Genomic DNA, 22415 nt, shown 5'->3' on the forward strand with positions numbered 1-22415 from the left:
ACAAGTTTCCTAATTAGTTAACGCATCCAAAAAGGAAGAAAGACGAGAGGTTTTATTTTAAGCGATGACATCGTTTGAGAAATTGAGTGAGTGGGACACCGGTCCAGTAAAATGCACACACGTACACAACCCCCCCCCACACACACACACACACACCAGAGTTTTAGTTCAAATGTAGCCTCTTTTGCCCAAACTAGACGGCCTTTCTACACAGTGGAAGACATGGAAAGAACAGTTTGGCTCTTACCTGATAGCCACTGGCTTGGACAAAGCTCCAAAGGAGAAACAACTTGCAATTTTTCTGCAGCGTTTGGGGGCAGACAGACCACGCATCATACCCACACACACAGGTAACAAAGTCAAGACAGTTCCTCTACCCATCCTCAACCCAGTTTGCACTTAATCTAAAGGGCCAGTTGGTTGGTGATTTGCTGGTGTTCACATCACAAACTTTCTATGGTTCACAATCACATTATTGGTGACTTGTTGGGATTTTCCACGCTCGTTTATTCATCTCCAAATAATATTGAATAGACACCGTAAGAAATTTGTAACTGTATCAGCTTCCTATTAAAATGAGATAAATAGGGAAACGTTTTAAACAGCTTTCAGTGTAATTCATTGCTTTACACGACTGCAATTTGTAATCACAATTACAAATGTCTGGCTTTACCATGCAATAATATGACTCTTAGATTTATTGGAATTGTTGAGCTTTAAAAGCCGATGGATGCGGCTGCTATTTGACTGGCAACCACTATTTGGCACAGTTTCACTTGATCGTGACTGCAGCGTTAATTGACGGGATTAACATCCACATGGCGGCGCTCTTCACCACAAATCACACTATAAAGTGTTGCTTTCATGTATTTCGGAACTGTTAATACAATCCATTGTAAGCATCTTTATTGATGTTATCTTGTAATGCAACAGCACCTAAATGGATTTTTATTTTATAGTATTTGTTTGCATATTCTCAATACACAAATATCTTAAAATAGTGACATCATTTAGAATTAGTTTTCATGAGACCGAGGTATACTTGAACACAACACTCCCAATGCCACCACGCCCCCTCAGACTTTCGGGCTTCAAACAAAAGGAATAGAAAACCAGACAGCTTTTGTCATTTGTCAAATTGTTCCTGAAGAATTGACAACTTCTTTAGACTGTCACACTTTGCTTTTGCTTGTGCGTCTGGCTGAAAGGTAAGAAATAAAATTCCATTTACTGATGCGCTATTTAACAGGGATTAAAATTAAAAGCAACACACCTTTATGTTTACATGTCTGATTTGAGGAATATATAATTTCACATATATATATATATATATATATATATATATATATATATATATATATATATATATATATATATATATTTATATATAGTTTTATATATAGTTTTAATTACAATTATTTTTTTAACATGCTTTTCCTATGTCTTGAGTCACATTAAAAATAAAATCATTGTACTTGCTTGGATATGGACATATGATTCAAACAGAATAATGTGGATTATGCTATTATCTAATGGGGTGATCATGTTGGTGACAATGAGGATGGATTGTCACGCTTTCTGGCAAAGTTACCATTGTTTTGTGGATGGCATTAGATTAAACAATGCAGAAGTGCAGACGACTTGGCATGCAATGTTAAACCGTTAAACAGAGCAGCACAATCAATCTTTTGTGTTCATTGTTCCTGCATATTGTCTGAGACCAACTAACATAAGGGCAACACAATTATCACAAACTAGTACTGACATTATTTCATGTAAATGGACAAAACCTTTTTTTTTCCCCAAAAAAAGTTTTCTTAAATGTGCTGTCATGGCTTTAAATAAGATGAACAGTCAAGTAAATAGTAACATCCTTAACAGTCATTTAAGGGAATAAAAAAATTAATCTGATAATTAACATCATAAAAATTTATTAAAATTTAAATAAAGCAGAAGGTCAACCTGGGAGGTTTTGACCATCATTCATGTCATTTCTGCTGAACCAAACCAAAACTGATTCCCTACCCACAGTTGAGGAGTTGTTGGAGATGTTTTAGATGCTCGAGCTTCTTCCTGCTAATTGTTTTCCAGTGTTGAAAATCACATTTGGGGCAAGACAACAGCACCACTGTCCAGTCAGTTTGACAGCACTGCTCAGTGCTCACGACAGATTCCACTCAGCATATTTTGGCACAAAGCACCTGTTTGTTTGGTTTGCCAGATTCCCTTCTCATGAATTTCACTAATTTAACAAATTAGGCTATAGTACGTATTTTCACTTTAACTTCTTTGTGGTGTTAATATTCTGAACAGCTTTGCCAGTCTTGTAAATGGTCGTCACTGGAACAAACGTTTTTGTTTGACTACACAGCTGTTGAGGTTGGAGTTGCTAAGAGATACAAGACAGTGTCTGAATCAAATCCAACATTTTCACTTTATTCATCCCTCTCCCCCTTTGTAACCGATTTGCAACGCCATGGAACTTTGGCTTGGCTCATTAGTTTCTTGGCTGATCTGTGGAGGAAAGAAACCCCAGTGGTTGCAGCAAATCTTGCATTTTTAACAGAGCTGTTTTATCATGTTGTGTTTGTGCCCAGGATAATGTGATTTTGAGAAACTGGGTGGAGTTTCTGCACATTCTGGTTTACGGCCGTGTAGAATGAAGATGGCATCATATGGCACGTGTTACGCTTCAGGGCAGCTATCTAGATGCACGGAAATGCAGATATGATCGCACACACACACGCACGCTTAATTCTCCTCAATCTGCCGATATACTTTACAAGAGTCTGTATGGTGTACTGTACATTCTGACATCATGGCTCAGGCAGCATGATGGTCAGATGCTGGGAAGTCTGCCCCATGCAATATGCCAAGAGTACATTTGCAGTGCACCAAATTTGCTTCACTAGTTGATGGCATATAGTATAGAAGATTATGTTGGGCTACTCCAGGCATTGTTAATCTGCTCATTAGCACACTGGAATGGAAAGAGCATTCCGAAAGAGATTCTCATATGCGATATTTTTCTTTGACGTTCAGTTCAATAATTTTCATCATTGAGTCTCCAAGAGTGGTGCAGTGTGTCACTTAATCTTAATCAGATAATCCCAGATACACCAAACTGTGGTTGTCACATTTGTATGAGTCATTCGTTCTGGTTCGGTCAGACGTGCAGACACAGACGCATTATGATATTATGATGAAGCCATTGAGTGGATTAGAAGGTACAGCGAGTCTTTTGTTTGGGTATTTTCACAACCGCTCACGTGTATTCTGAGACTTTTGAAAAGGTCACGAGGTCTCTGTGATACCTGGAAGGTGACTTTGCCTGCATATATTGGCACACATTGAAATCTGCGAAGCAGCAACCGGACATTCTGCTGATTTATCAGATTGACCTTTTGAAGGCGTTTCATTAAATCTGTTTTCATCATCAGCCATAAAACGGACAGTTAAAAGGAGATGTGATGCCATGGCGGTCGAGACAACATAAAAATGTGTCTTGTCCTAATGTGATTCAATTTTTTGTCTTCCTCTCTGCAGTCTCGTGCATCACCACCTCTAGGAAGACCGCTCCGCCGCCCGTGCCGCCCCGCACGACCTCCAAACCATTCATCTCCGTGACGGTACAGAGCAGCACCGAGTCAGCTCAAGACAATTACCTGGAGCAAAGGTCAGAGGTCAACAGCCAGTCCAGCCACGCGCACAGCAACTCGTCCGACAGCCTCGACAGCACTCGCGCCAACAGCCTGGCCCGGGGATTACCTCGCCCTCCGCACATCATCCCCACTCCCATCGCCATCCCCCGGGAGCCGCTCATCCCGAGCACGGCCAACGCTTCCACGGAAACCAGCGACTCAAGTTTAGTCCTGCATGAGTCCATGAGGTCCAGATTGAATAATTCTGCCGACGAGCCTCTTGTGGTCCCCGTCCCCAGACGGAAACTCTCTTCGATCGGCATCCAGGTAGATTACGTTTTGGACTGACGTCTCAGTATGCCAAGCTTCAACACGTATTGATATTTAGAGTACTTTGATATTTAGTGTACTTGAATGTCTCTGTGTGACACAAATTGTTTTGAGTAGCTACTTCTTCTGCAATGACAAAGGTCTAAAAATCATATTGTATTGCTGTAGACCATGGGTGTCAGTTTTTGGTATTTGTCGTAGGGCTGCAGATAATATCCAACTATGGCTTTTCCTGCTCTGTACCTCCTTAAACAACACTCCCTTCCTCCATTTTCCAGTGTCTACACAGTAACAACACACAAGTGGAATAACAATGGAGCGTGACATTTTAAAAGTGAAGCAATCACAAACGGGTGCTTGAAATCACTTGATCCAAGTGTTTTCACCCCAGGCATCGTGAAACCGTTCATGAAATAATGATTTGGTGTAACTTTCTGTCCTGAGGTTGACTGTATACAAGAAGTTCCGCAAGAGGAGAGCCCACCCCTAGCCAAGTTTCAGTCCATCGGAGTACAGGTGGAGGACGGGTGGCAGTAAGTCCTCTTCCTGTCCTTGTAACAACGTGAGGAATTTATATTATAGCTGCACACACAAATCTGTCTGTTCATTAAAAGCACGTTCTGGGCTATTTATATTTGGGCTCAACAGTTAGAAATGTCTTTTTTTTTTATTATTATAGAATGATCCAATTCATCTCTCAAAACAAAGTCTCTACACTAAATGGGTAAAAGTATTGAGACACTCATGCATTAAAAATACCTTCAATGCTAGAAGCATAGAATTGTCCAAAATGTATTTGACTCATCTATACTAAGAAGGCACTAATGGCTGTTGATTATCTCATTGATATTGTCTCGATACTTTTGTCCAGACTGTCGTGTGTCCAACAGACAGCATTTGCCCATCAAAATGGATTTGTCATATTTTCATGTTTCTATTTAAGATTTCTAACTACCCATCTGTCATTTTCTACATTATGATAGTTACCTTACCCTTGCATATTTGTGAAGTTTTGTTCTGTCGTTTGTCAGGCTTTATTGATCACTTTAAGCCCCAAGAATAACAATTTCTGAATAATTTGTCTGCTGGTCTTTTTGACATTGTACTTTTTCTATAATGTAACCATGTTTGTTTCAGGCCTGGTCAACATTCCAGCATGGCGTCCAAACAGGACACAGACTCAGATAAACAGGACACCTCTGCTGTTCCCCACATTAGTCAGGCCACACCCACTGACAAGAAAGTCATGGTCAGTAGTGGCAGCCAATCGTTGAGTTCCCCTCCTGAACAGGACTCCTTAGACAACGGCGACACCACGGGTGACGCTTCCTCCCCTCCGCCTCCCAGGCAGTTCCTCAACCGCTCCACCACACGAAGTAGCTCTTCCTCTTTCTCAGAAAGCCTCGACCCGGCACTGGACCCCTCATCCTTACCTCCCCCAGATCCTTGGCTAGACAGCGGGAATGGGAGTAGCAGCATTGCTCCCCAGAGTGTTAGTGGAGGGGGCACACTATGTCGGAGGGATGGCCACTGGTTCCTGAAGCTACTGCAGGCTGAAACGGGACGAATGGAAGGGTGGTGCCAGCAGATGGATCAGGAGACCAAAGACAACCAACTCTCAGAGGAAGGTAAGGTCATTTGCCTCCATTTGCATCGCCGCATTTGCATTGGCTATTATCATCTGTAGCCAACTTGGTCATGTGGGTCGCAGATCAGTTCTCAAGTTTTGCCTCAGAGCGCTCCATCAGAAATCCACAGCATGGAGGGGATGGCGCTGTAATACCCACAGCTACCACAAGCATGACTGTAATTCCCAGAATGACACAAATGGAAGTGATTAAACCTCCAGATTAAATTAGCGCGTCATCCTGACAAAACAATAAGTGAACAACTTGTAGAAAATGTCAAGTTTGTTATCGTAACTTTGTAATCCAGATTCAGTGATTATGATACAGCCAGAACTGTTGTTTGTCCTACTTTTGACACAACAACCCACATTGGCCAGCGGCTTGAGTATCTACTGTATATAAGCTTGGATGACTTCAAAGAGGATAAACATTGTCCAAATACGATTAAATTCCGCCCACTCCGTCCACTAACATGCTCACTTCAGAATCACATTGCACATACACATCTCAGGATTTACGAGACAACTGCAATGACTATATTTAGTGTACACTAAGACGTACACTCACCTGCATGTTTGTCTTCTTTGTTTTTGGCTCTGTAGTGTTGGGTAAAGTCCGCAGTGCGGTGGGAAGCGCCCAGCTCTTAATGTCCCAGAAGTTCCAGCAGTTCCGGGGGCTGTGTGAACAAAACTTGGTGCGTTTTGGTCTAGCACTGATGCCCACATCAAACTGACACATATACAGTCTCACATTGCAAACATTTTATTGGGTCCATCAAACGGCTCCTGAAATAGGAAAACATCAAAATGTTAGGGCGAAAGAAAAATATGATTGGACCCGAGTCAAATTTAAATGGTGTGATGTTTGATGCACCCTATTAGACATTATGTTTTCACTTTGTGGGTGAGCTTATCGGTGAACCACCAACACTCAAATAAAAGGAGCTTATAATAAACCCTTAAGTCTTTTCGACTGACGTGTCGTGCGTTATGGAAAATGAAGCCAACTGCAACACGCGACACTTAAACCAAATAGCAGTTTAACTGTCTCATCACAATAAGAAGGTAAGCTCCTGACTTTGCAGTTTCCATTTTCTCCCAAATATGAAGCGTACTTGATGTGTATCTCAGCTTGCCAGATCAGCATGATTTACCATAATTACCTTGACTATTCATACAAATCTTTAATTTACCTCAAAAACACATGTTAAAAAAAAACAACCAAGATGCAAGAACCCGTTTTTAGCAAGCTATAGCATGGCGCCCTCTAGTGGCGAATATTTAAGAAGCGTGTATGTGAGTCAAGGATTTATGTGGATTGTGAAGTGCTGTATTCGTCAGTATTTTTATAACTTTGAACAGACAAAAACAAGCATAGAATAGAACAAATGATGTTATTCACCCTGCAATGAGGAATATTTTTTTACAGCAGCAGCATACGAGGAAAAACCATGTGCAAAAATATTCACATACAGAGTAATGTATCCGTGAACTGACAGCTGAGCATCAATAAATAAATGCGCTACACCACGCTGCCATATTAGAAGGATATTTCATGTTCTAGGTCAAATTACCTATTAATGACCTGATCTATTTAATGCAACTCCCTCCTCCTCACGTTCCTGATTTTTTATTATTCATTCCATCTCCTTTTGGCCAGAATGTGAACACCAATCCTCGGCCCACACCGCAGGACCTGGCCGGTTTCTGGGACCTGCTGCAACTCTCCATCGAGGACATCAGCCTCAAGTTCGATGAGCTCTACCATCTCAAGTCTAATGACTGGCAGCCGGTGCCATCTGCGACCGACCGGTCACCCTCTGAGCGGAAGGTACTTCCCACCCCTGCTGCCCAGTGCCCTGGCTGGGGTAGGAAAGCCGCCGCAACCGGCCTCTCTCCTCCCACCACCACCGCCATTTCTCGTTCTTTTGACTCCCCTTTGACCCCACATCCGTATGTGGGATATACTATAATGATCAAATAAAAAAAAGGGACCAGAAGGATCCCTTTAGGCATGCATGGAGGAATTCATCTCAAAGCGGGCAGTTGTTGGTGTGGCTCGAAGCCCCGCTTTGAGCATGTGTTGTGGTTGTAGTGGAGCATGGCCAAGATATTCTGACTCAGGTGAAAGCTCTTGTTTCTTCTGTCAAATATTTATGCTTGTGTCTGTTAGCGTTTGTTTGTAACTATTTACTTAGTCTGGGGTGTGTTTGTGTAGGAACGGGCATGTGAAGTCTACACTAAACCACTGATTTCACTTCTTTGGTTGGTTTGTTTACATTGTCCAGAAACACGGCCATAGTCGTACTATACACGTGTTTGCTAGGCAACCCCGCCAAACGTTAGCAATTTACAATCGCTTACGTTTATTACCGATAGCTTCTAAATTGTTGCTAAACTATGGCTGTGTTTCGAACATTTTGCTAACAATGTCACAGCGTCAAAACGTCCTATTACGCCAAAGATAACATTTATTAACGTTTGTGTTTTGGCACAAGTTTGATTGCAGAAAAAACGACATTTTCTCTGCCTCCTAAATTTAGCATCAAAAATGAATGTTTTTAGTTGTAGTAAAGCAGTAATTGACCCGATCCATTGATTAATTGATTTTGATTAATTAATAAATTCTGTGGAATCCGATTTTTTTAATGCCCTTTCCTAATGTTTATGTTGCCTTGCAATGTGTATGCATTGTCTTGTTCTGTTGTGATTTGAACTCATGTTCATCAGTTCATGTTACCATTTGTGTCTAACAATATTCACCGACTGTTACTCTGTTTGCCGATTGTCTGTACAAGTCTGTCTTTTTTTTTTTCTCTGTGAGTCACTTAAATCTACCTGTACCGAGGAGGATTAGGGAAAAAAGGGGGGGGTGACAGGATTCTGACTTTTTTTCTGACTTTAAAGTAAAAGTCAGAATCCTGTCACACCCCCTTTTTTTTCTTCACTGGTCCTACTCCTCTTCCGTATACCAGCTATGTTTAAAAAAGATAGATCTTTGTCCAAGTCCTGTCTGTCAAATCTGGTGTAGGCTTCCAAAGACACTCTTTTTGCCTTTGTGTCTCGTTTCTCATCACTCCTGCCTTGTCTGTCGTTTGTCGTCGCTCTTTCTAGGACGAGGAGAAGGCGCCCACTCTGGCGTCAAGGAAGGCCGCTAAAGGACGACCGTCGCTGGGCCGCGAGAAAAGCGCCGACTCCTCTTCCACCCCTTCTTCGGCTTCGGCGGAGAAGCAGAGGCAAGAGGCCCGCAGGCGTCTGCTGGCCGCAAAGAAGGCCGCCTCTTTCCGCCAGAACTCGGCCACTGAGAGCTCAGACAGCATTGAAATCTACGTTCCAGAAGCACAGACCCGCCTTTGAGGGAGACAGTGAAAGACAGGAATGTAAGGTCAGATCATTGGATAGATAAGTGTCACTGAAAAATACCTGCAAAAGCCAGGTGACACTTGGCCAATGCTAATGACAAGAGGTTTCAAGTTGGGGGAGGAGAGGCCAAATACTTCCTTGACTGGGGTGGGGGTTGACTTTTATGTAGGCTGGTCCTGAAGGCATCAAACACATAAATATTGAACTTTTGTGTACTTGTGAAAGCTGCCAATGAAAACCTCCGCAGACTACTTTTACTAATATTTATCAAGACACAAAATTAAGTTAATAAGCGTATTTCGATCACATCCTCAAAGTATATTTGAAAGACTGTTTAAAATGTTCTTCTATATTGGCTATAAGATCTATTTAAAGGACACAGTTGAGCATTTGTTTTGCTTTTCTGCTTTCCATTGTTGTCACCCTTCTACCCAGACTGGCCATTTTGTAGCTTCGTACGACACCACCTTGTGGCCAACATACAAACTACACAAGACCGACTTGCTTGCGTCTACGTCTTCCTTGTTTTGGTTTCTTTTTTGGTTTGTTAAGGCTCGATTTACTGTAGATGAGGTTCTGAATATTTTGTCATATGACAAAAAGCCAATTCTGAAGGGGTGTTTATATAGTTGCTAGCACGTATGTGTCTGTCAAATGGTTTTGTGTCAAAGAGCAGCGGTAAGAATTTATACAGGTTAGTTTTTTCATGTTTTTTAGTAAACACATATCTTCACGTGATGAATCTCGAAATGGTATTTTCAGGTTGCAAACATTAGTACTAACAATTGCCACAGTTTGAGATTTTTTTTTAATTATTTTAATTTTTCGTCCACCTTTCTGTTTAATATTTCCCTATGTATGTTCGGGGCTTTTAGAATCCAGGCTGTGTATGCAGCATAATACAGGTAACACACATGACTTTAGCAGGTTTTTTTTTTAAATCTCTGCTTCTCATTTTACAATAACACCTTTTCTTCTTAACACTCAAACAAATCCATCTTATTTCTGTGCAACTAACCTGCCCTCTTTTAATTTCAAGAAAGCCTATTTAATTAAAATAGTAACTGCATTAGTGGTTGTGTTTGCATCATTTCTTCCAGTGCTAGCTGCTTGTTGGAAGACCGCTCCAGCCAAAGATGAATTCCCTTCATTCCAATTCATCTCATGCATTAATATCAGCAGGTAGCTCCTGCCATGCAAAACAAAATGAATGAAATGAAATTAGCATACAAAGTTCATAAAAGTAGCTTCAGACAAATGTAAACATCATTTTCAGAGTTTAAGTGTTCTGAGCATGCGAGGGAGAAAGATATTCAACAAACACAGATGTTACACTTCTTTCAGTCCAAAATCAGCACGTCATGTGACATATTACATTTAACACATTTCACTTAAACACTCCAAGTATGGTGGCCCCTCCTCAAGTCAACACTGTAAACAAATTCAATTGTTTACATGTCTTCCAATCCAGTTTTATCTCTGCAGATGGTAAACAGATTTCCCCTGGCTAACGGGTTCAGACGATGCACTGCTGTCATTCCATTGCTTTCTGTCTCATCTGCACCTTCAGCCCAAAACTGCAACCCGAGGCTTTGACTTGAAAATATCCCAATGAGCGCCTTTCTTTCTTGATGGTTGGCCTTTGTTTGCCTGCTGGGGATGAGTGGAGTGAAGGCCCAGGGAGTGTCAATTGCCCATTCCTGGGTGAATGTCCCTTCCTTTTGACTGAGCCGAATAGCATCGTTATCACCTCAACGTCTTTTGTTTGAGCTGAAATCTCTGTCGTTGACTTGATTTGATTTGTCACTCGTAGGGAACAGTTGTCTGACAAGTAATTTAAATTGTCTTGGAATAAGCAAATAAGAACCCCGGCACATCTGTCAGCCCGAGTTGAAGTGAGATGAGCACATAAACATGACACAATGAAAACAAAATGAGTATCTCCAAAAGATAATATTCTGATCTGATACATTTCTACGAGGTCTCATTCCAATACACAATAGGATGACTGATACAGTATCATTCGGACACACCTATAGGTCTATTTCCTGAGTGGGCTTATCTGAGTTCCAAGATGGTTTCACTTTGGGGTATGCACTTCCTGTTGAAGCTTTTGATATTGGTTTAATCATGGCCCCAGATAGGCTTGATTTAGGCCAGGGGTTGAAAAATAGTATTTCATTGAGCCCACCAGGAAATTCTTGAAACAAACCAAGCCTTAGATGACACATACATGATAGCAAACAATTAATTTGTTGATCAATTCTGGATTTAGCGAAACTGAAATGGATTTAGGCAATTGTGTATTTTTATCCGTGACCTTCAGAAAGGGACATCTGTGTCCTTGCGTTGATTACACTTTTCTTTTTGTAATCACATGAATGGAGACTGCAATCATTTGCCAACTGTATTATTACTAGAGCAAGGAAGTACATGTTGTGTTTCGTTTACCGCCACCGCCCACATACAGTATTCCAAAGGCCTATTGACTTGCAAGTTCATTAGCATCTTTGCTTTGTCCTACTGGGGAATGAATGTGCAGGGGTGAGGGGCAGAAAGTCTGTCTCACCACAAGAGATGATGTAGCAAAAACTTGTTTCATAAAGTAAGCACTGATAAGAAAATGGATCTCTTCGCTATAATAATGCATCAAATGTGTGTGACGCTTTTTTTCCTTAAAAAAAAAAAACGTTTAACTTTGTCACAAATGCCACTCAAAGTATATGTGCGGATTGATGTATTTGATATTGAAATTATTATTAGCATACCCCTGCTTCTTAAAATGAACCTGTGTATATAAATTAGATAAATGGATATCATTGTTTACAATACTGTAGCTCTATTTATACGATTTAAAGTTTGCTCAGATCATACAATGCATATGGTTCAATAAAATGATGAATTACTTTCTCAAAAGGTCATTGGTGTTTATTGGGGTGGAGCAAATAAGGCGTGATTTTTTTTCCCCTCTCTGTTATCGAAACCGTATCGTATCACCATGTCATTTACAGGTACACGTGTTGTTGGATTTGTTTTGCACGGTCATCAACTTGGAACACGCATTTAATGTAGATTACATCATTAACCCGTTAAAATTGACTCCCAACATGTTGCACAATAGATTAGTCGAGACGTCGTTTAGAATTTATATAACAAGAACATTTGGCTTAGTGTTACGTCATGCCGCCGACAAAGCGTGAATGCATCATTCGAAAACCACTAGTTGACAGCTGCGTTGTTGTTTTTTTGTTTGTAAATAAACTGAATTGTTATTTCAAGTCAAATCTTGCATTTCGATCTCATGTGTTTTACATTTTGAATGGAACGGTTTTACCGTCAGTTTGGATGACAGAGCCTGGCCGTTGTCCAGATGAGCGTCGTGATTGGTTGACAACTGTCAAAGAGGTAAAAGGGAAGGTCGTGATTGGCCCGTTCCCGTCGATAAGGCGGGACCATTCCAGTGGCGACTGTCAAGATTGGCAAAGAGCTCTGCTTGCTGCCGTGCAGGTAAAGAACAAGCAACGCCGAAAGGAAACATTTATCCTCAGAAGAAAGCAAACAGTGGGATGGGAACTGGCCGACCGCGCCAAGCTCTTCACGCGAAGCAAGCTCTAAGGCGACGCGTTTAAGTTTGTGCAAAACGGGAGCGAAAAGAAGCGTGTGGGAAGAAGTACTGTTGTGTCAACCGTCGTTTGTCTCGCGGGCACGCTTCCCCACAGCAGCAACTTGAGACAGCTGCGTGCTTTCCAGCCAGCCATCAACAAAAGAATGAAAGCATTCAAGCGAAGTAAGTGTACTTTTTGGCAATTTCAACGTTTTCATTCGAAACGTAGACTGGCTCTCTTATGTGAGCTCAATGTGTCTTTGCTGTTGGTTTAGAATGGAATGCGCGTTTTGTGTGCGTGCGTGTCGCCAGCCAATGCGGCGTGTTTGTGTTTTAATTGTGGAGGGACAGCTAACCAGCTAGTTATCTCCCGAGGCTGCCCACTTAGCCCAAAGGCATCGTGTCCATCTGGCCGAACAACATGCGGCTTGCCGTCTGCCTCCTTTGTGTCCCGAACAACAATTTCGTCCGCTTTTTTTTAACGCTGTCCGTCAAACGTGGATGTCTTTGAAAAAAAAGAAAACCGTGCTAGCATGAAAACTTGTTGGTTTCAGCTAACGGGCTCGGGCGATGCTGAGATTTCCCCCCCCTCTGTCCGTCAAATGAAACATTACCGACTTTCAATCGTTGTTCAAGATGATTTCGATTTTGTTTCTTTTGTTAAGGACAGTAAGACTGCGTGAGATTCGCACATGCTTGTCGCGGTCGAACTGATATGAAAGCAGCATGCGCTTGTAAACAAAACAAAACAAAAAAAGTTTCGTCTCTTTTGACAATGAGGTGCCACCAATGGCAGACCAGACAATGCGGCCCGGGCTGCAGCTGTTCGATTTAAGGAGTCGACAACAACAGAAGGAGAGGGCATTTATTTGGACTTTTGGCGATTTTTAGAATAAAATAAATAACAACAATCAAATTGACTAGCGCATAATCAAATTTTGAGCAATTTTCTAAACTCATTATTAGACGACCCAAACAAAATGAAACACACGAATGTTATACAATGTATTCTGAGCATTTGGAGATTACGTCTCCATAGCATTTCCTCCCTCGGTTGTATTTGTTTTTAGAATGTCTGGCAAGCTGGGTTCAAATGCTTGCGAGTCTTGACTATGGCCCACAGGCTGTAGGTTTCACTCCAAATCAGTAGTCGTAAGCTTCAGTTGTTTCGGCGATGGTTTTATTTGCTTTTATAAAATGTGGCAGGCCAGATGAAATGTTGTTAGTCCTAAATGTGGCCCGTGAAGGGGAAGTTAACTAATACCGCAACACAATTAGAGAAGCAGGGCTTCTCCACATTAGCTTTCCCATGCACATTTAAAGTGTGTTTACTGTGGTTTTAGTATAAAAGTCATTGTAAAAAGTAGCAATGTTTGAGTGAAAACGGCTTACTTCTTGCTCGCATGGTCAATGGACTCCTGGGCCAGCAGTCACTGTGATGTTGATATGCACACAATCTCCTTTGTGAAGACAGGCGCTGCCCTGGGGGTCAGGTTTCACTCAGCCGCAGAGAGAGAGACATTTAGTGCATTCTGTGGCCCACCCCATGGGATCAGGCATGTTCCATTTTGAAGAGGAGATTCCCTCCACTGACCACCCAAAACTTCTAAAACAAAATGGAACTACCTCACTTGGATTTAAGTGGACCTTTCCGGCCCATCAATGTTTTGATGCTGATAATGAGCACAATATTAGCATTTGTTTCATCTTGGAGCACTTTTTTTTGTAGTTGTTTGTAATGGATGCAGTATCCTTTTAAACGCTGCTGAGATCTTGACACTTCCCCCCCCCCCCCCCCCCCCCCAGCTTCAGAAGAAGAGCGTCACACGGAGCAGGAGCAGTCTTCTGCGATGTCCGACAGTGATGACGGCTCCCCCCTCGACCTGTCAGGAAGGGGACTCTTCGGGAAGCGCCGTCGCCGTGGCAACCTGCCCAAAGAGGCGGTGCAGATTCTCAGGAGCTGGCTGTACGAGCACCGCTTCAACGCCTATCCCTCGGAACAGGAGAAACTCAGTTTGTCCAGCCAGACCAACCTGTCCGTGCTGCAGGTAGCAAGATGATTTCAAACAGATATATTTGTTTTGAGAGCCGCATAATGAATGTTCATCGGTTTTGTTGTTCCTCTCATTTCCTCTCGTGCCATCACAAGCCGCAAGTGATGTTCATGTAGTCGGTTGGCTGTAATGTCATTTGGCTAGCTTCTCTTTGCGGCTCAATATTTTGAGCACAGGCTTTCATTATTGGCATGTGTCTTAAGGAGGTTGGACCACAAAAAGGAACTGGGTCATGTCTGGTCACGTTTGCCATAAATGACACTATATGGTAGAAATCCAGTGACCACTAGAATGCTAAATGGTCCAGATCTCACTTGGCAGTGATCGCTTACTGGCATGTTTAAAAATACATCTCCATATGACTTAAATGTACTTCTGACATTCCCTGTTTTTTCCAAGCACATCGGGATTGGCCTATATATAAGCAATACTTATTTTCAAGAGCATGTGCAAAAATTGTAGGCATTTTTCTCTTCGGTGTTAAAGCGCCAGTCTAAAACATAATAACGACGTCCATCCCTTCCTCTTTTCCAGATATGTAACTGGTTCATTAATGCACGTCGCCGCCTCCTGCCTGACCTGTTGCGAAAAGATGGCAAAGACCCCACCAAGTTCACCGTCTCCCGCAAGTTGAGCGGCAAGAGCGAAGGCCACTCGTCCACCGGCGGTGGCGGAAGCTCCCCTGAGAGTCCCTCGTCCGCCAGCTCCACTCAACAGCGCCCCTCTGTCATCTGCTCGGCCCCCACGCTGGACCTCGGCGTCCTCGGCAACACCGCCACGGCTATTCTGACCGGAGCGGGCTATCCCGGGAAGGACAGCTCGGTTCAGGCACTGATGAAGCTTGACACACAAAGACTGCTGAGAGAGGTCGAGGAACAAGGAGCAACGGCGAGCCCAACCGGCGGCCTCTTCAACACGCCTCCCCCAACCCCCCCTGAGCTCATGCCCACTCAGGATTTTAGTGATCTGAGGCTTCTGGTTGATGCAGCACTGCAGAGGGCGGCCGAGCAGGAGAAGCTCAACCGGATCCAGGAAAACACCAGCATCCCAAGAGAGACTGAGAAGGTAGAGTCACAGGGTAGCTCATACGCCAGTGACATGGGCCCCACACCTCCTCCTGAAGACCGCCAGCAAGTCTTGGACCCATGTAGGGTCCAAAGTCTGATGGAAAAGGCCATGGCAGTGTCTGTGACAGCCAGAGTTACAGATACTCCTCAGTCTTCTGTTACATCTGCACCAGCTTCAGTCCTGGTCTCAGCCCCCAGGTTGTCAGCCATGCCCGGGACCAAAGTCATTTGGAGTCCATTGGAGGACTGCAGGCAGTCACAGCTCATCCCAGCCCACGTGCCAACCTTGGTGCCCGTGTATGGGCAGCCAAAATCTGAGAAGCCTTGCGTCGATCCAGATCCGACGGCGGCCTCAAATAATCCTCCAGTGCCGGTGACCAGGCCATTTCCGGTCCCAGCTACGGGTTCTACCTCCACCACAAGCCAGGTGTCCCCAGCAGCCGTCGCTCTGGTGCCATCCGCTCCCAATCAAAGCGTCACGGCGTTCACAGGCTCACTTTTCATGCCCTACCACAAAACCCACATATTCCCCTTTGCCTCATCAGCCTCGCCTCCCCCTCTCCCCTCACCGGTCGCTACCTCCGACCAGGCTCCATCTCAGCTCCTCAAAGCGTCGAGTTCAACGTTCACACCTCTGTCGGGCCCCCCCACACACCTCACCGCAGCGCCCAGCAGCGGCGGAGGGGGCGGCGGCGGCTCCCAGAGAAACTCGCCAGTGGTGCCCAACATGTGGAGCATGGTCCACGCTGATGCCAGGCAGCCCAGCCCCCTGCAAGTAGTAAAGGCGCCCATCACCAGCGCAGTGTGGGGCCCGCAACACACTGCCTGCACACAGTGAGCGGAACGCAGGTGCTCGCCTTTTTTTAGGGGGCAAGAGTGGGACAGACAGCTAAAAAAATGAAATACCACTCCGCATCGAATTGACGCATGTGCCTGTCAAATACAGGACTTTTATTTTAGATGTATGATTTTTGTTTTAAATAGCTGCTGGTTCAAGTATTTTTTAAGGGAAAGGCAAGTTACAAATATTTTTTACAATATATTCTATGTCAACTATTAATGAAGCAGGAAAATCCAGCGGGGCGGCCATTTTGACACATGCTATCAGCTGACAATGACCCGTCCCAGCTTACCTGGTTTCTGGGTTGCGTTATGTGACGTTCGCAAGCCGAGTGGCAAAATGGTCTCACCCCGAGATGCCCAAAAAAAAAACAGGTTGGTTTTGTTGTTTTATTAATCTTCTACGAACGAACGCAATAATTACCAGAGTGCTGTGTTTGTAAAGCAAATGTTTAACTTGGCTTCCTCTTTAAGTGCTTTGAAATCACGCAGCTGCTGTTAGCAACACTCTGAGCATTCCATTCAGTGCACAAAAATAAGTAGCGTGTGGTTTGCGATGCCTTCGGTAGCAATCTTTCTCGAATGTATAAAAGCTGTTCAAACACGTTCCAGGGGTTAGTTACATTTGTTCTTACTCAATGTTACACTAACAACATAGTCCTCGTTTTTATAATTCGAATGATCTTCATTGGCTTATTTTTGTTCTCTTATGGAGGTAAACTGGAGTAAATGGTGTCTCTCTTCAGTAATGCTGTACCGTTTATATCTTGTTCCACATTCACCATGTCCGTATTTTATAGCCAAAGGATTTTTTTTTTGTGTGTGTGCTGTTTGATAATAATGATGATGAGTTATTGTCCATTCCAACAGTATTGTCCTTGAGGGGCTTGCGGAATGAAAGGACGGTCACATTGAGTCTGTTACTGAAGTCGATGATGGTATCGCGTAGTGGCTTGATGACATCATGCTTATCTTGCAGCTCTGTTAAATTTGGCACCTTTTTGTCTGAGGCAATTGACACAAGAACGGATCTTCTTGTGAGAATAATTTCTTTCTACTTGGCCAAAGTGGAATGTCACAGCTGACAAATGTTTATTAAGGCATATTGCATATGCCCCCCCCAACCCACCCCACTCCACTCATCTGTGCTTTAGTAATGTCCAGTCATTCATGAAATCGTAGTTTCCATGAAACTGTCTTTAGAATAACTGCAATATATTTGTGCGGCTGAATAATGTCGCCATCATAGAGATACTGTAGCGGAATTGTGAAGTTCCTGTTTACCAGAGTCGTTGAACATTTGGCCAGTTTGTACCATTACGTACGTTGCATGTGTTGAGAGATAAATTACTTTTTTTTTTTTTTCTTTTGGCCTATCCAGTAACTTCTCGCTGTTTTTTTTTTTCCACATTGAATCTCATTTCTCTGTTCTTTTCAGGTCTGTTCATGTTGTCGACGGATGTGCATGTATACCTCATTTTACACAGGTCACGCCAGGATTAGGTTTTGCGTAGAGAACTAAGTATTAAAGTAGTATTTTATTTTTTATTTTTACTACTACATGGATGTGGCTTGTGATTCCAGAGATATCTGGTTGAAAGAATTAGATGAACAGGTTTTAGATAGCATGGTTTTGTATGTTTTAGATGCTTGACATTCCAGTTGGAAAAAGTTGTTTTCGTATGTAAATATTTTCAAGGTCAAGGCGTTTTAGTTTGGTAATGACATATTTATCTCAAACATTGTCATTTCTTCACTGCCAAACCTATTCAGAAAATCTTAATGATGTTACTGACCGTTAGCAGTATGACGGGTTTCTGTGCCTTAAACCCCGTTTTGTTTTATACATATAAATGAGCTCAATAGTTTGTGCAATATATGCCTTAAACTTTGTGTGTTTTGTATAAGCGTTTCAAAGAAATAAAAGCTCAGTTTTTCATAAATCATCAGTGTTGTGGCATTTTGAAAATAATCCAGATGGCACATAATGTCAATTTTAGCATCTCGCATGTTAACCGATAGCTTTTCCACAGTCATTTCGTCCACTAGATAGACAAAATATCTGGACATTAACATTACTTTAACAAAAATATGGAAACGTGTATCCCAAAAATATCAAAGACTACAGGAGGGGAGGAGAAGGTTTCTTTTAAAAAAGTGAAAGCTTTGCTGCCATCAGTCAAATGGAACATTTTCAGTGCAGGGAAATTTTATTTTCTTCCTTACAAAAGATACAGTTGCAGTAAAAACATTTGAAGATGATAATGAATTATTTTCATTGATTGGCTCTGTTCTCAGACATCATGTTCCATTTATCTTATTAAACCACAATTTGGAGAAGAGGGAAAAAAAAAGTTTCTAATGGGCAAAGGGCACACTGATAAACCTACTTTATTCACCTGAGCATTTTACACCCTGTGATTTCACAATTTCACAGCACACATGACAGATCCTGACCAAATACACAACCAGCTGGTGAAATTGAAGTTTTGACCACAAACTCTCGAAATCACGCCATATCAAGTCCACATACTGCGCAGCCCACATTGGATTATCATGCAACAGAGGAGGGGAACTTCCTATCAAGGGCATTTCAGTCAGACAATAGAAGCACACTAGTTTGCGATCTATTTAAATTTCACGATAGATAAACCAACTACGGAGGAAACTTGCGAAGCTTTTTGCAAGCATGCTAGCTAAATGGCAGGAAGAGGTTCTGGAATTTTACATCTGATTGCCCAATCAGCTCTCTGCGTGCACACATTGTGGAGTTAATAGCATCTCTACACTATGACTTGCTAAGATGCAATGCTTCTTCATGGAAACATTCGGAAATATATCACAAGCATGTATTACTTCATAAAAGTAGGTCGTATAATCTGATGGGTGGGGGCGTGTGTGCAGAGGCAGGTGGGTGCCCGCCTCCCCTTTCTCCTCTACTCGTCATCCTTGTCCTTGGCGCCGTGTTTGAGGATGCGGGTGAACTCGCCGTAGTTGAAGTTGCCCTTCTTGTCAATAGGCGCCTCGCGAAAGAGCTCGTCCACATCTTCGTCTGTGAAGCGGTCCCCCATGGTGGTCAGCAGCTCCCTCAGATGGTCTTCGTGGAGCACACCTTGGAGGAAAAAGGGCAACATTGGATCAAACATCAAGGTTAGGTGTCCCTAACAAGATTTGATTTCATACTTTACAAATATCTGGCATCTATTTTGACTTGAGTGACCCAAATATGATGTCAACTCACCAGACCCTTCCTCATCAAAACAGGCAAAGGCGTTGCGGATGACGTCCTCTGGGTCGGTGCCGTTGAGCCTCTCTCCAAACATAGTGAGAAACATGGTGAAATTGATGGGTCCCGGCGCTTCGTTCATCATGCCCTCCAGGTAGTCATCAGATGGGTTTTTACCTAATGGCAAGAAAATGGTATCAATCGAAGGAACGGTGCTAATGTTCAGTCCAGGTAGTTGAATAAAATTGATGGTGTACCCAGAGAGGCCAGCATGTCGTGCAGATCCTCCTTGTCGATGAAGCCGTCCCTGTTTTGGTCAATCATGTTGAAGGCTTCTTTGAATTCTTGAATCTGAGACTGGTCGAACATGGCAAACACATTGGAAGTGGCCCTCTGGGGGCGCTTCTTCGTCGTCTTTCCTTTGGCGCGCTTGCTCGACATGGCGGCAGTTGAGTTTGGGCCTGTGCGCAAATTGATTAGGGTTCGTTAGCTAAATTATCATTATTAGGTCGATTGAGTTGGAGCAACACATAAAAGAAATACCTCGGAAACACCTGTGACTTTTTGTTTGGCTTTATATTCGTGTACATTATGAAATGACTGAAGCTAATCAAATAAAATATATCAATCCATCTCTATGGAGATGCTTGTCCAAGTTGTGTATCTGCAGTTGAAACATTGCAGTGAGTTTAATTTAACAGGATGGGCGATCATCATTTTAGCATCTTCACAGTCTCTCTCCAGTAATGGGTGTGAAAATGGCACATCTCCACAGTAGCTAGCTTGATGTGCATCCACAAATAGACCTGACACTCGACTCTGACGTGTATGCTGTGGGATGCGATTCGTGATTGTTGTTGATACCGAGACAGAGGGATCTCGTTCATGTTTGTGCACGACGGAGTGGGTCCATTTTAATGGATGACTCACACAAAGGGTGACATCACACTATTTGTGTCCCTTTGCCATTCCAACCAGTTGCACGGAGAAAAGACACCCACTGCCCTAAGGGCTGTCTATCCTTAAAATGAACATTATAATAAGGCCTGTTAAAATGGAACCCAATTGTAAATGCAAGATACTTGATAATACTATACATGTGATTTATATTCATAAAAATATCAACAGTTTTCTTGCTCCTGACCTCTCAGTGAATAAACTGGAAACAAACCAGCCTCTAATTTCCAATTTAACCATAAAATTACACAATCAGATAAGGCTCTCTCTCATCCACATTGAGTGTGTGTTGAAAGTTGAAGTCACACCAATGTAAACAGTCTAATTTGAGGCCCTCTAATTGTGTTAAATTTTTGGCTGTAGTGGAACAGTAGACATCTGTTTCCTGGACAGAGTATGATCAATGAGTGTTGAAATCAACAAATTGCAACTATTTTGGACCTTGGTAACAGAGTTCAGCTTGGCTTGGTTTCATCATTGCATTTGGTCCCTAGAATAGAATAGAATAGAATAGAATGACTGCTCTTGAGCTCCTCTTCCCGACACCAAAGCACACCCGCACATTCATTCAGTTGTGACTAACAGCCTTCCTGTCATCCCTTACTATTGCCCAAACCATGGAGATCAAAGGTCAGGAGTTCCAAAAACACAAAATGTGGAGAGTCAATGAGGTGCGAAAGAGATCTAAATGGGTCAGAGGAATTCCACCGTGTAATGGAGCAAACACAAATACAGTAGAGTGCACTGGGCTACATCCAGTATACAAACAAGCCATCAGTATTGTCCTTTGTTGCAAGCAGTACATCTTCACCCGCAGAATCCACACCACTCTCAACACTTTATGTGGAGTCCAGTCGGAAAACAGCTTTTCCTTCTCACCTTGTTTTCAGGTATACGTGGGGAGTCCCTCAAACGCCTTTTGTCCACTGCTCCAGACACAGGACTAAAGTGGGAAGGGAAGCAGGCAGTCCCACGGAAAAGTTTGTTTAGAGAATCAGACCCTCCCCTTCCCGTCCCGGCCAATAGCGAGGTCGGCCCGGCCCTTAGAAAGACATCTCGGGGCCAGGCCATTTCTCCATACAAGGGAAAAGAATGCACATGCTGCAGCTTGCTACTGCCACACGGACACAAGGAAGATGTTTGAAGGGGGAGTAGGCAAAAATGACAGGAACTATAACGGGGCTGCCTTATTTAGAGAAATAAATATTTAGGAAGAGGAGACGTTGCAGTATGGGGCAGTATTGTGAGTAGACGCAGAGACACTATGGGAGCATCATGGTGGATTTATAAGAACAGCAGTTCCCTTAATAGGCACTTTGCTTTGCCACCACTGTGACATGAACAAGCAGGGAGGACTTCTTGATTTATGCCATGACTGCATACTTCCCTTCATGGTTAAGCTGTGTTGTCTAGTAATACTTAAAGACACCCCCTCCCCCCTTACTGTATATTGTACTAACTTGGGAAATATTTTCGTAAGTCACTGCAAAATGATGCACGGTTTCAACATTAACACTTCTTAAAAAATGAAAATAAAAGTGTACTTAGATAATGGCTTAGTGTGAAATGTATTGCACACAAGTTAGTTACAAACTGTACTTGAAGAGAATAAACATTAGACCGCAAACTAGATTTGCTTTTAGTGTTTTAGTACAAGTGCCAATTCTAAACACATATCCAGGGGAGGAGTATTAAAATAATAATCA

General features: G+C 42.8%; 3 protein-coding genes across 6 annotated transcripts in view; 2 read left to right on the forward strand and 1 right to left on the reverse strand.

Annotated features, from left to right (window-relative positions):
- Positions 1–11855, forward strand: part of dlgap4b (discs, large (Drosophila) homolog-associated protein 4b) — a 53567-nt gene extending 41712 nt beyond the window's left edge. The window contains exons 8-14 of one of the 4 annotated variants that reach the window (XR_015067523.1): positions 198–350; positions 3547–3968; positions 4416–4504; positions 5109–5599; positions 6202–6293; positions 7259–7722; positions 8713–8834. Coding sequence is in view for 3 of the 4 variants with exons in the window: in XM_085923165.1 (XP_085779291.1) it covers positions 198–350; positions 3547–3968; positions 4416–4504; positions 5109–5599; positions 6202–6293; positions 7259–7429; positions 8713–8955 (1661 nt within the window). In the remaining variant the exon portion in view is untranslated. Of the gene's footprint in view, positions 1–197; positions 351–3546; positions 3969–4415; positions 4505–5108; positions 5600–6201; positions 6294–7258; positions 7723–8712 lie in introns of all 4 variants that reach the window. The other 3 variants (XM_085923165.1, XM_085923167.1, XM_085923166.1) reach the window with 3 other exon arrangements.
- A 517-nt stretch (positions 11856–12372) lies between these two features.
- Positions 12373–18473, forward strand: tgif2 (TGFB-induced factor homeobox 2). The gene is made up of 3 exons (XM_085923168.1): positions 12373–12748; positions 14372–14613; positions 15154–18473. Exons 1-3 carry the CDS (start codon positions 12730–12732, stop codon positions 16522–16524), a joined length of 1632 nt encoding a protein of 543 aa, XP_085779294.1. The 5' UTR covers positions 12373–12729; the 3' UTR covers positions 16525–18473.
- A 244-nt stretch (positions 18474–18717) lies between these two features.
- myl9b (myosin, light chain 9b, regulatory) lies at positions 18718–21740 on the reverse strand. Its single transcript, XM_085923169.1, has 4 exons — positions 21589–21740; positions 20010–20213; positions 19768–19929; positions 18718–19638 (listed from the first exon to the last, which is right to left on the reverse strand). The coding sequence occupies exons 2-4, from the start codon at positions 20191–20193 to the stop codon at positions 19463–19465; spliced, it is 522 nt and encodes a 173-aa protein (XP_085779295.1). The 5' UTR covers positions 20194–20213; positions 21589–21740; the 3' UTR covers positions 18718–19462.
- Positions 21741–22415: the final 675 nt, after the last annotated feature.

This window comes from Syngnathus leptorhynchus, chromosome 11 (genome assembly GCF_054491065.1).
Source record: "Syngnathus leptorhynchus isolate UIUO chromosome 11, UIUO_Slep, whole genome shotgun sequence".
Classification (NCBI taxonomy): Eukaryota; Metazoa; Chordata; class Actinopteri; order Syngnathiformes; family Syngnathidae; genus Syngnathus; species Syngnathus leptorhynchus.

Bases quoted from the DNA above. Each gene is read 5' to 3' on its own strand.
- tgif2 (XM_085923168.1), top strand. The intron at 14,614-15,153 runs GTAGCAAGATGA...CCTCTTTTCCAG, and splicing joins CCAACCTGTCCGTGCTGCAG to ATATGTAACTGGTTCATTAA.
- myl9b (XM_085923169.1), bottom strand. From the start codon at position 20,193: ATGTCGAGCAAGCGCGCCAAAGGAAAGACGACGAAGAAGCGCCCCCAG. The intron at 19,930-20,009 runs GTACACCATCAA...TCTTGCCATTAG, and splicing joins CGACATGCTGGCCTCTCTGG to GTAAAAACCCATCTGATGAC. The intron at 19,639-19,767 runs GTGAGTTGACAT...TTTTCCTCCAAG, and splicing joins TTTTGATGAGGAAGGGTCTG to GTGTGCTCCACGAAGACCAT.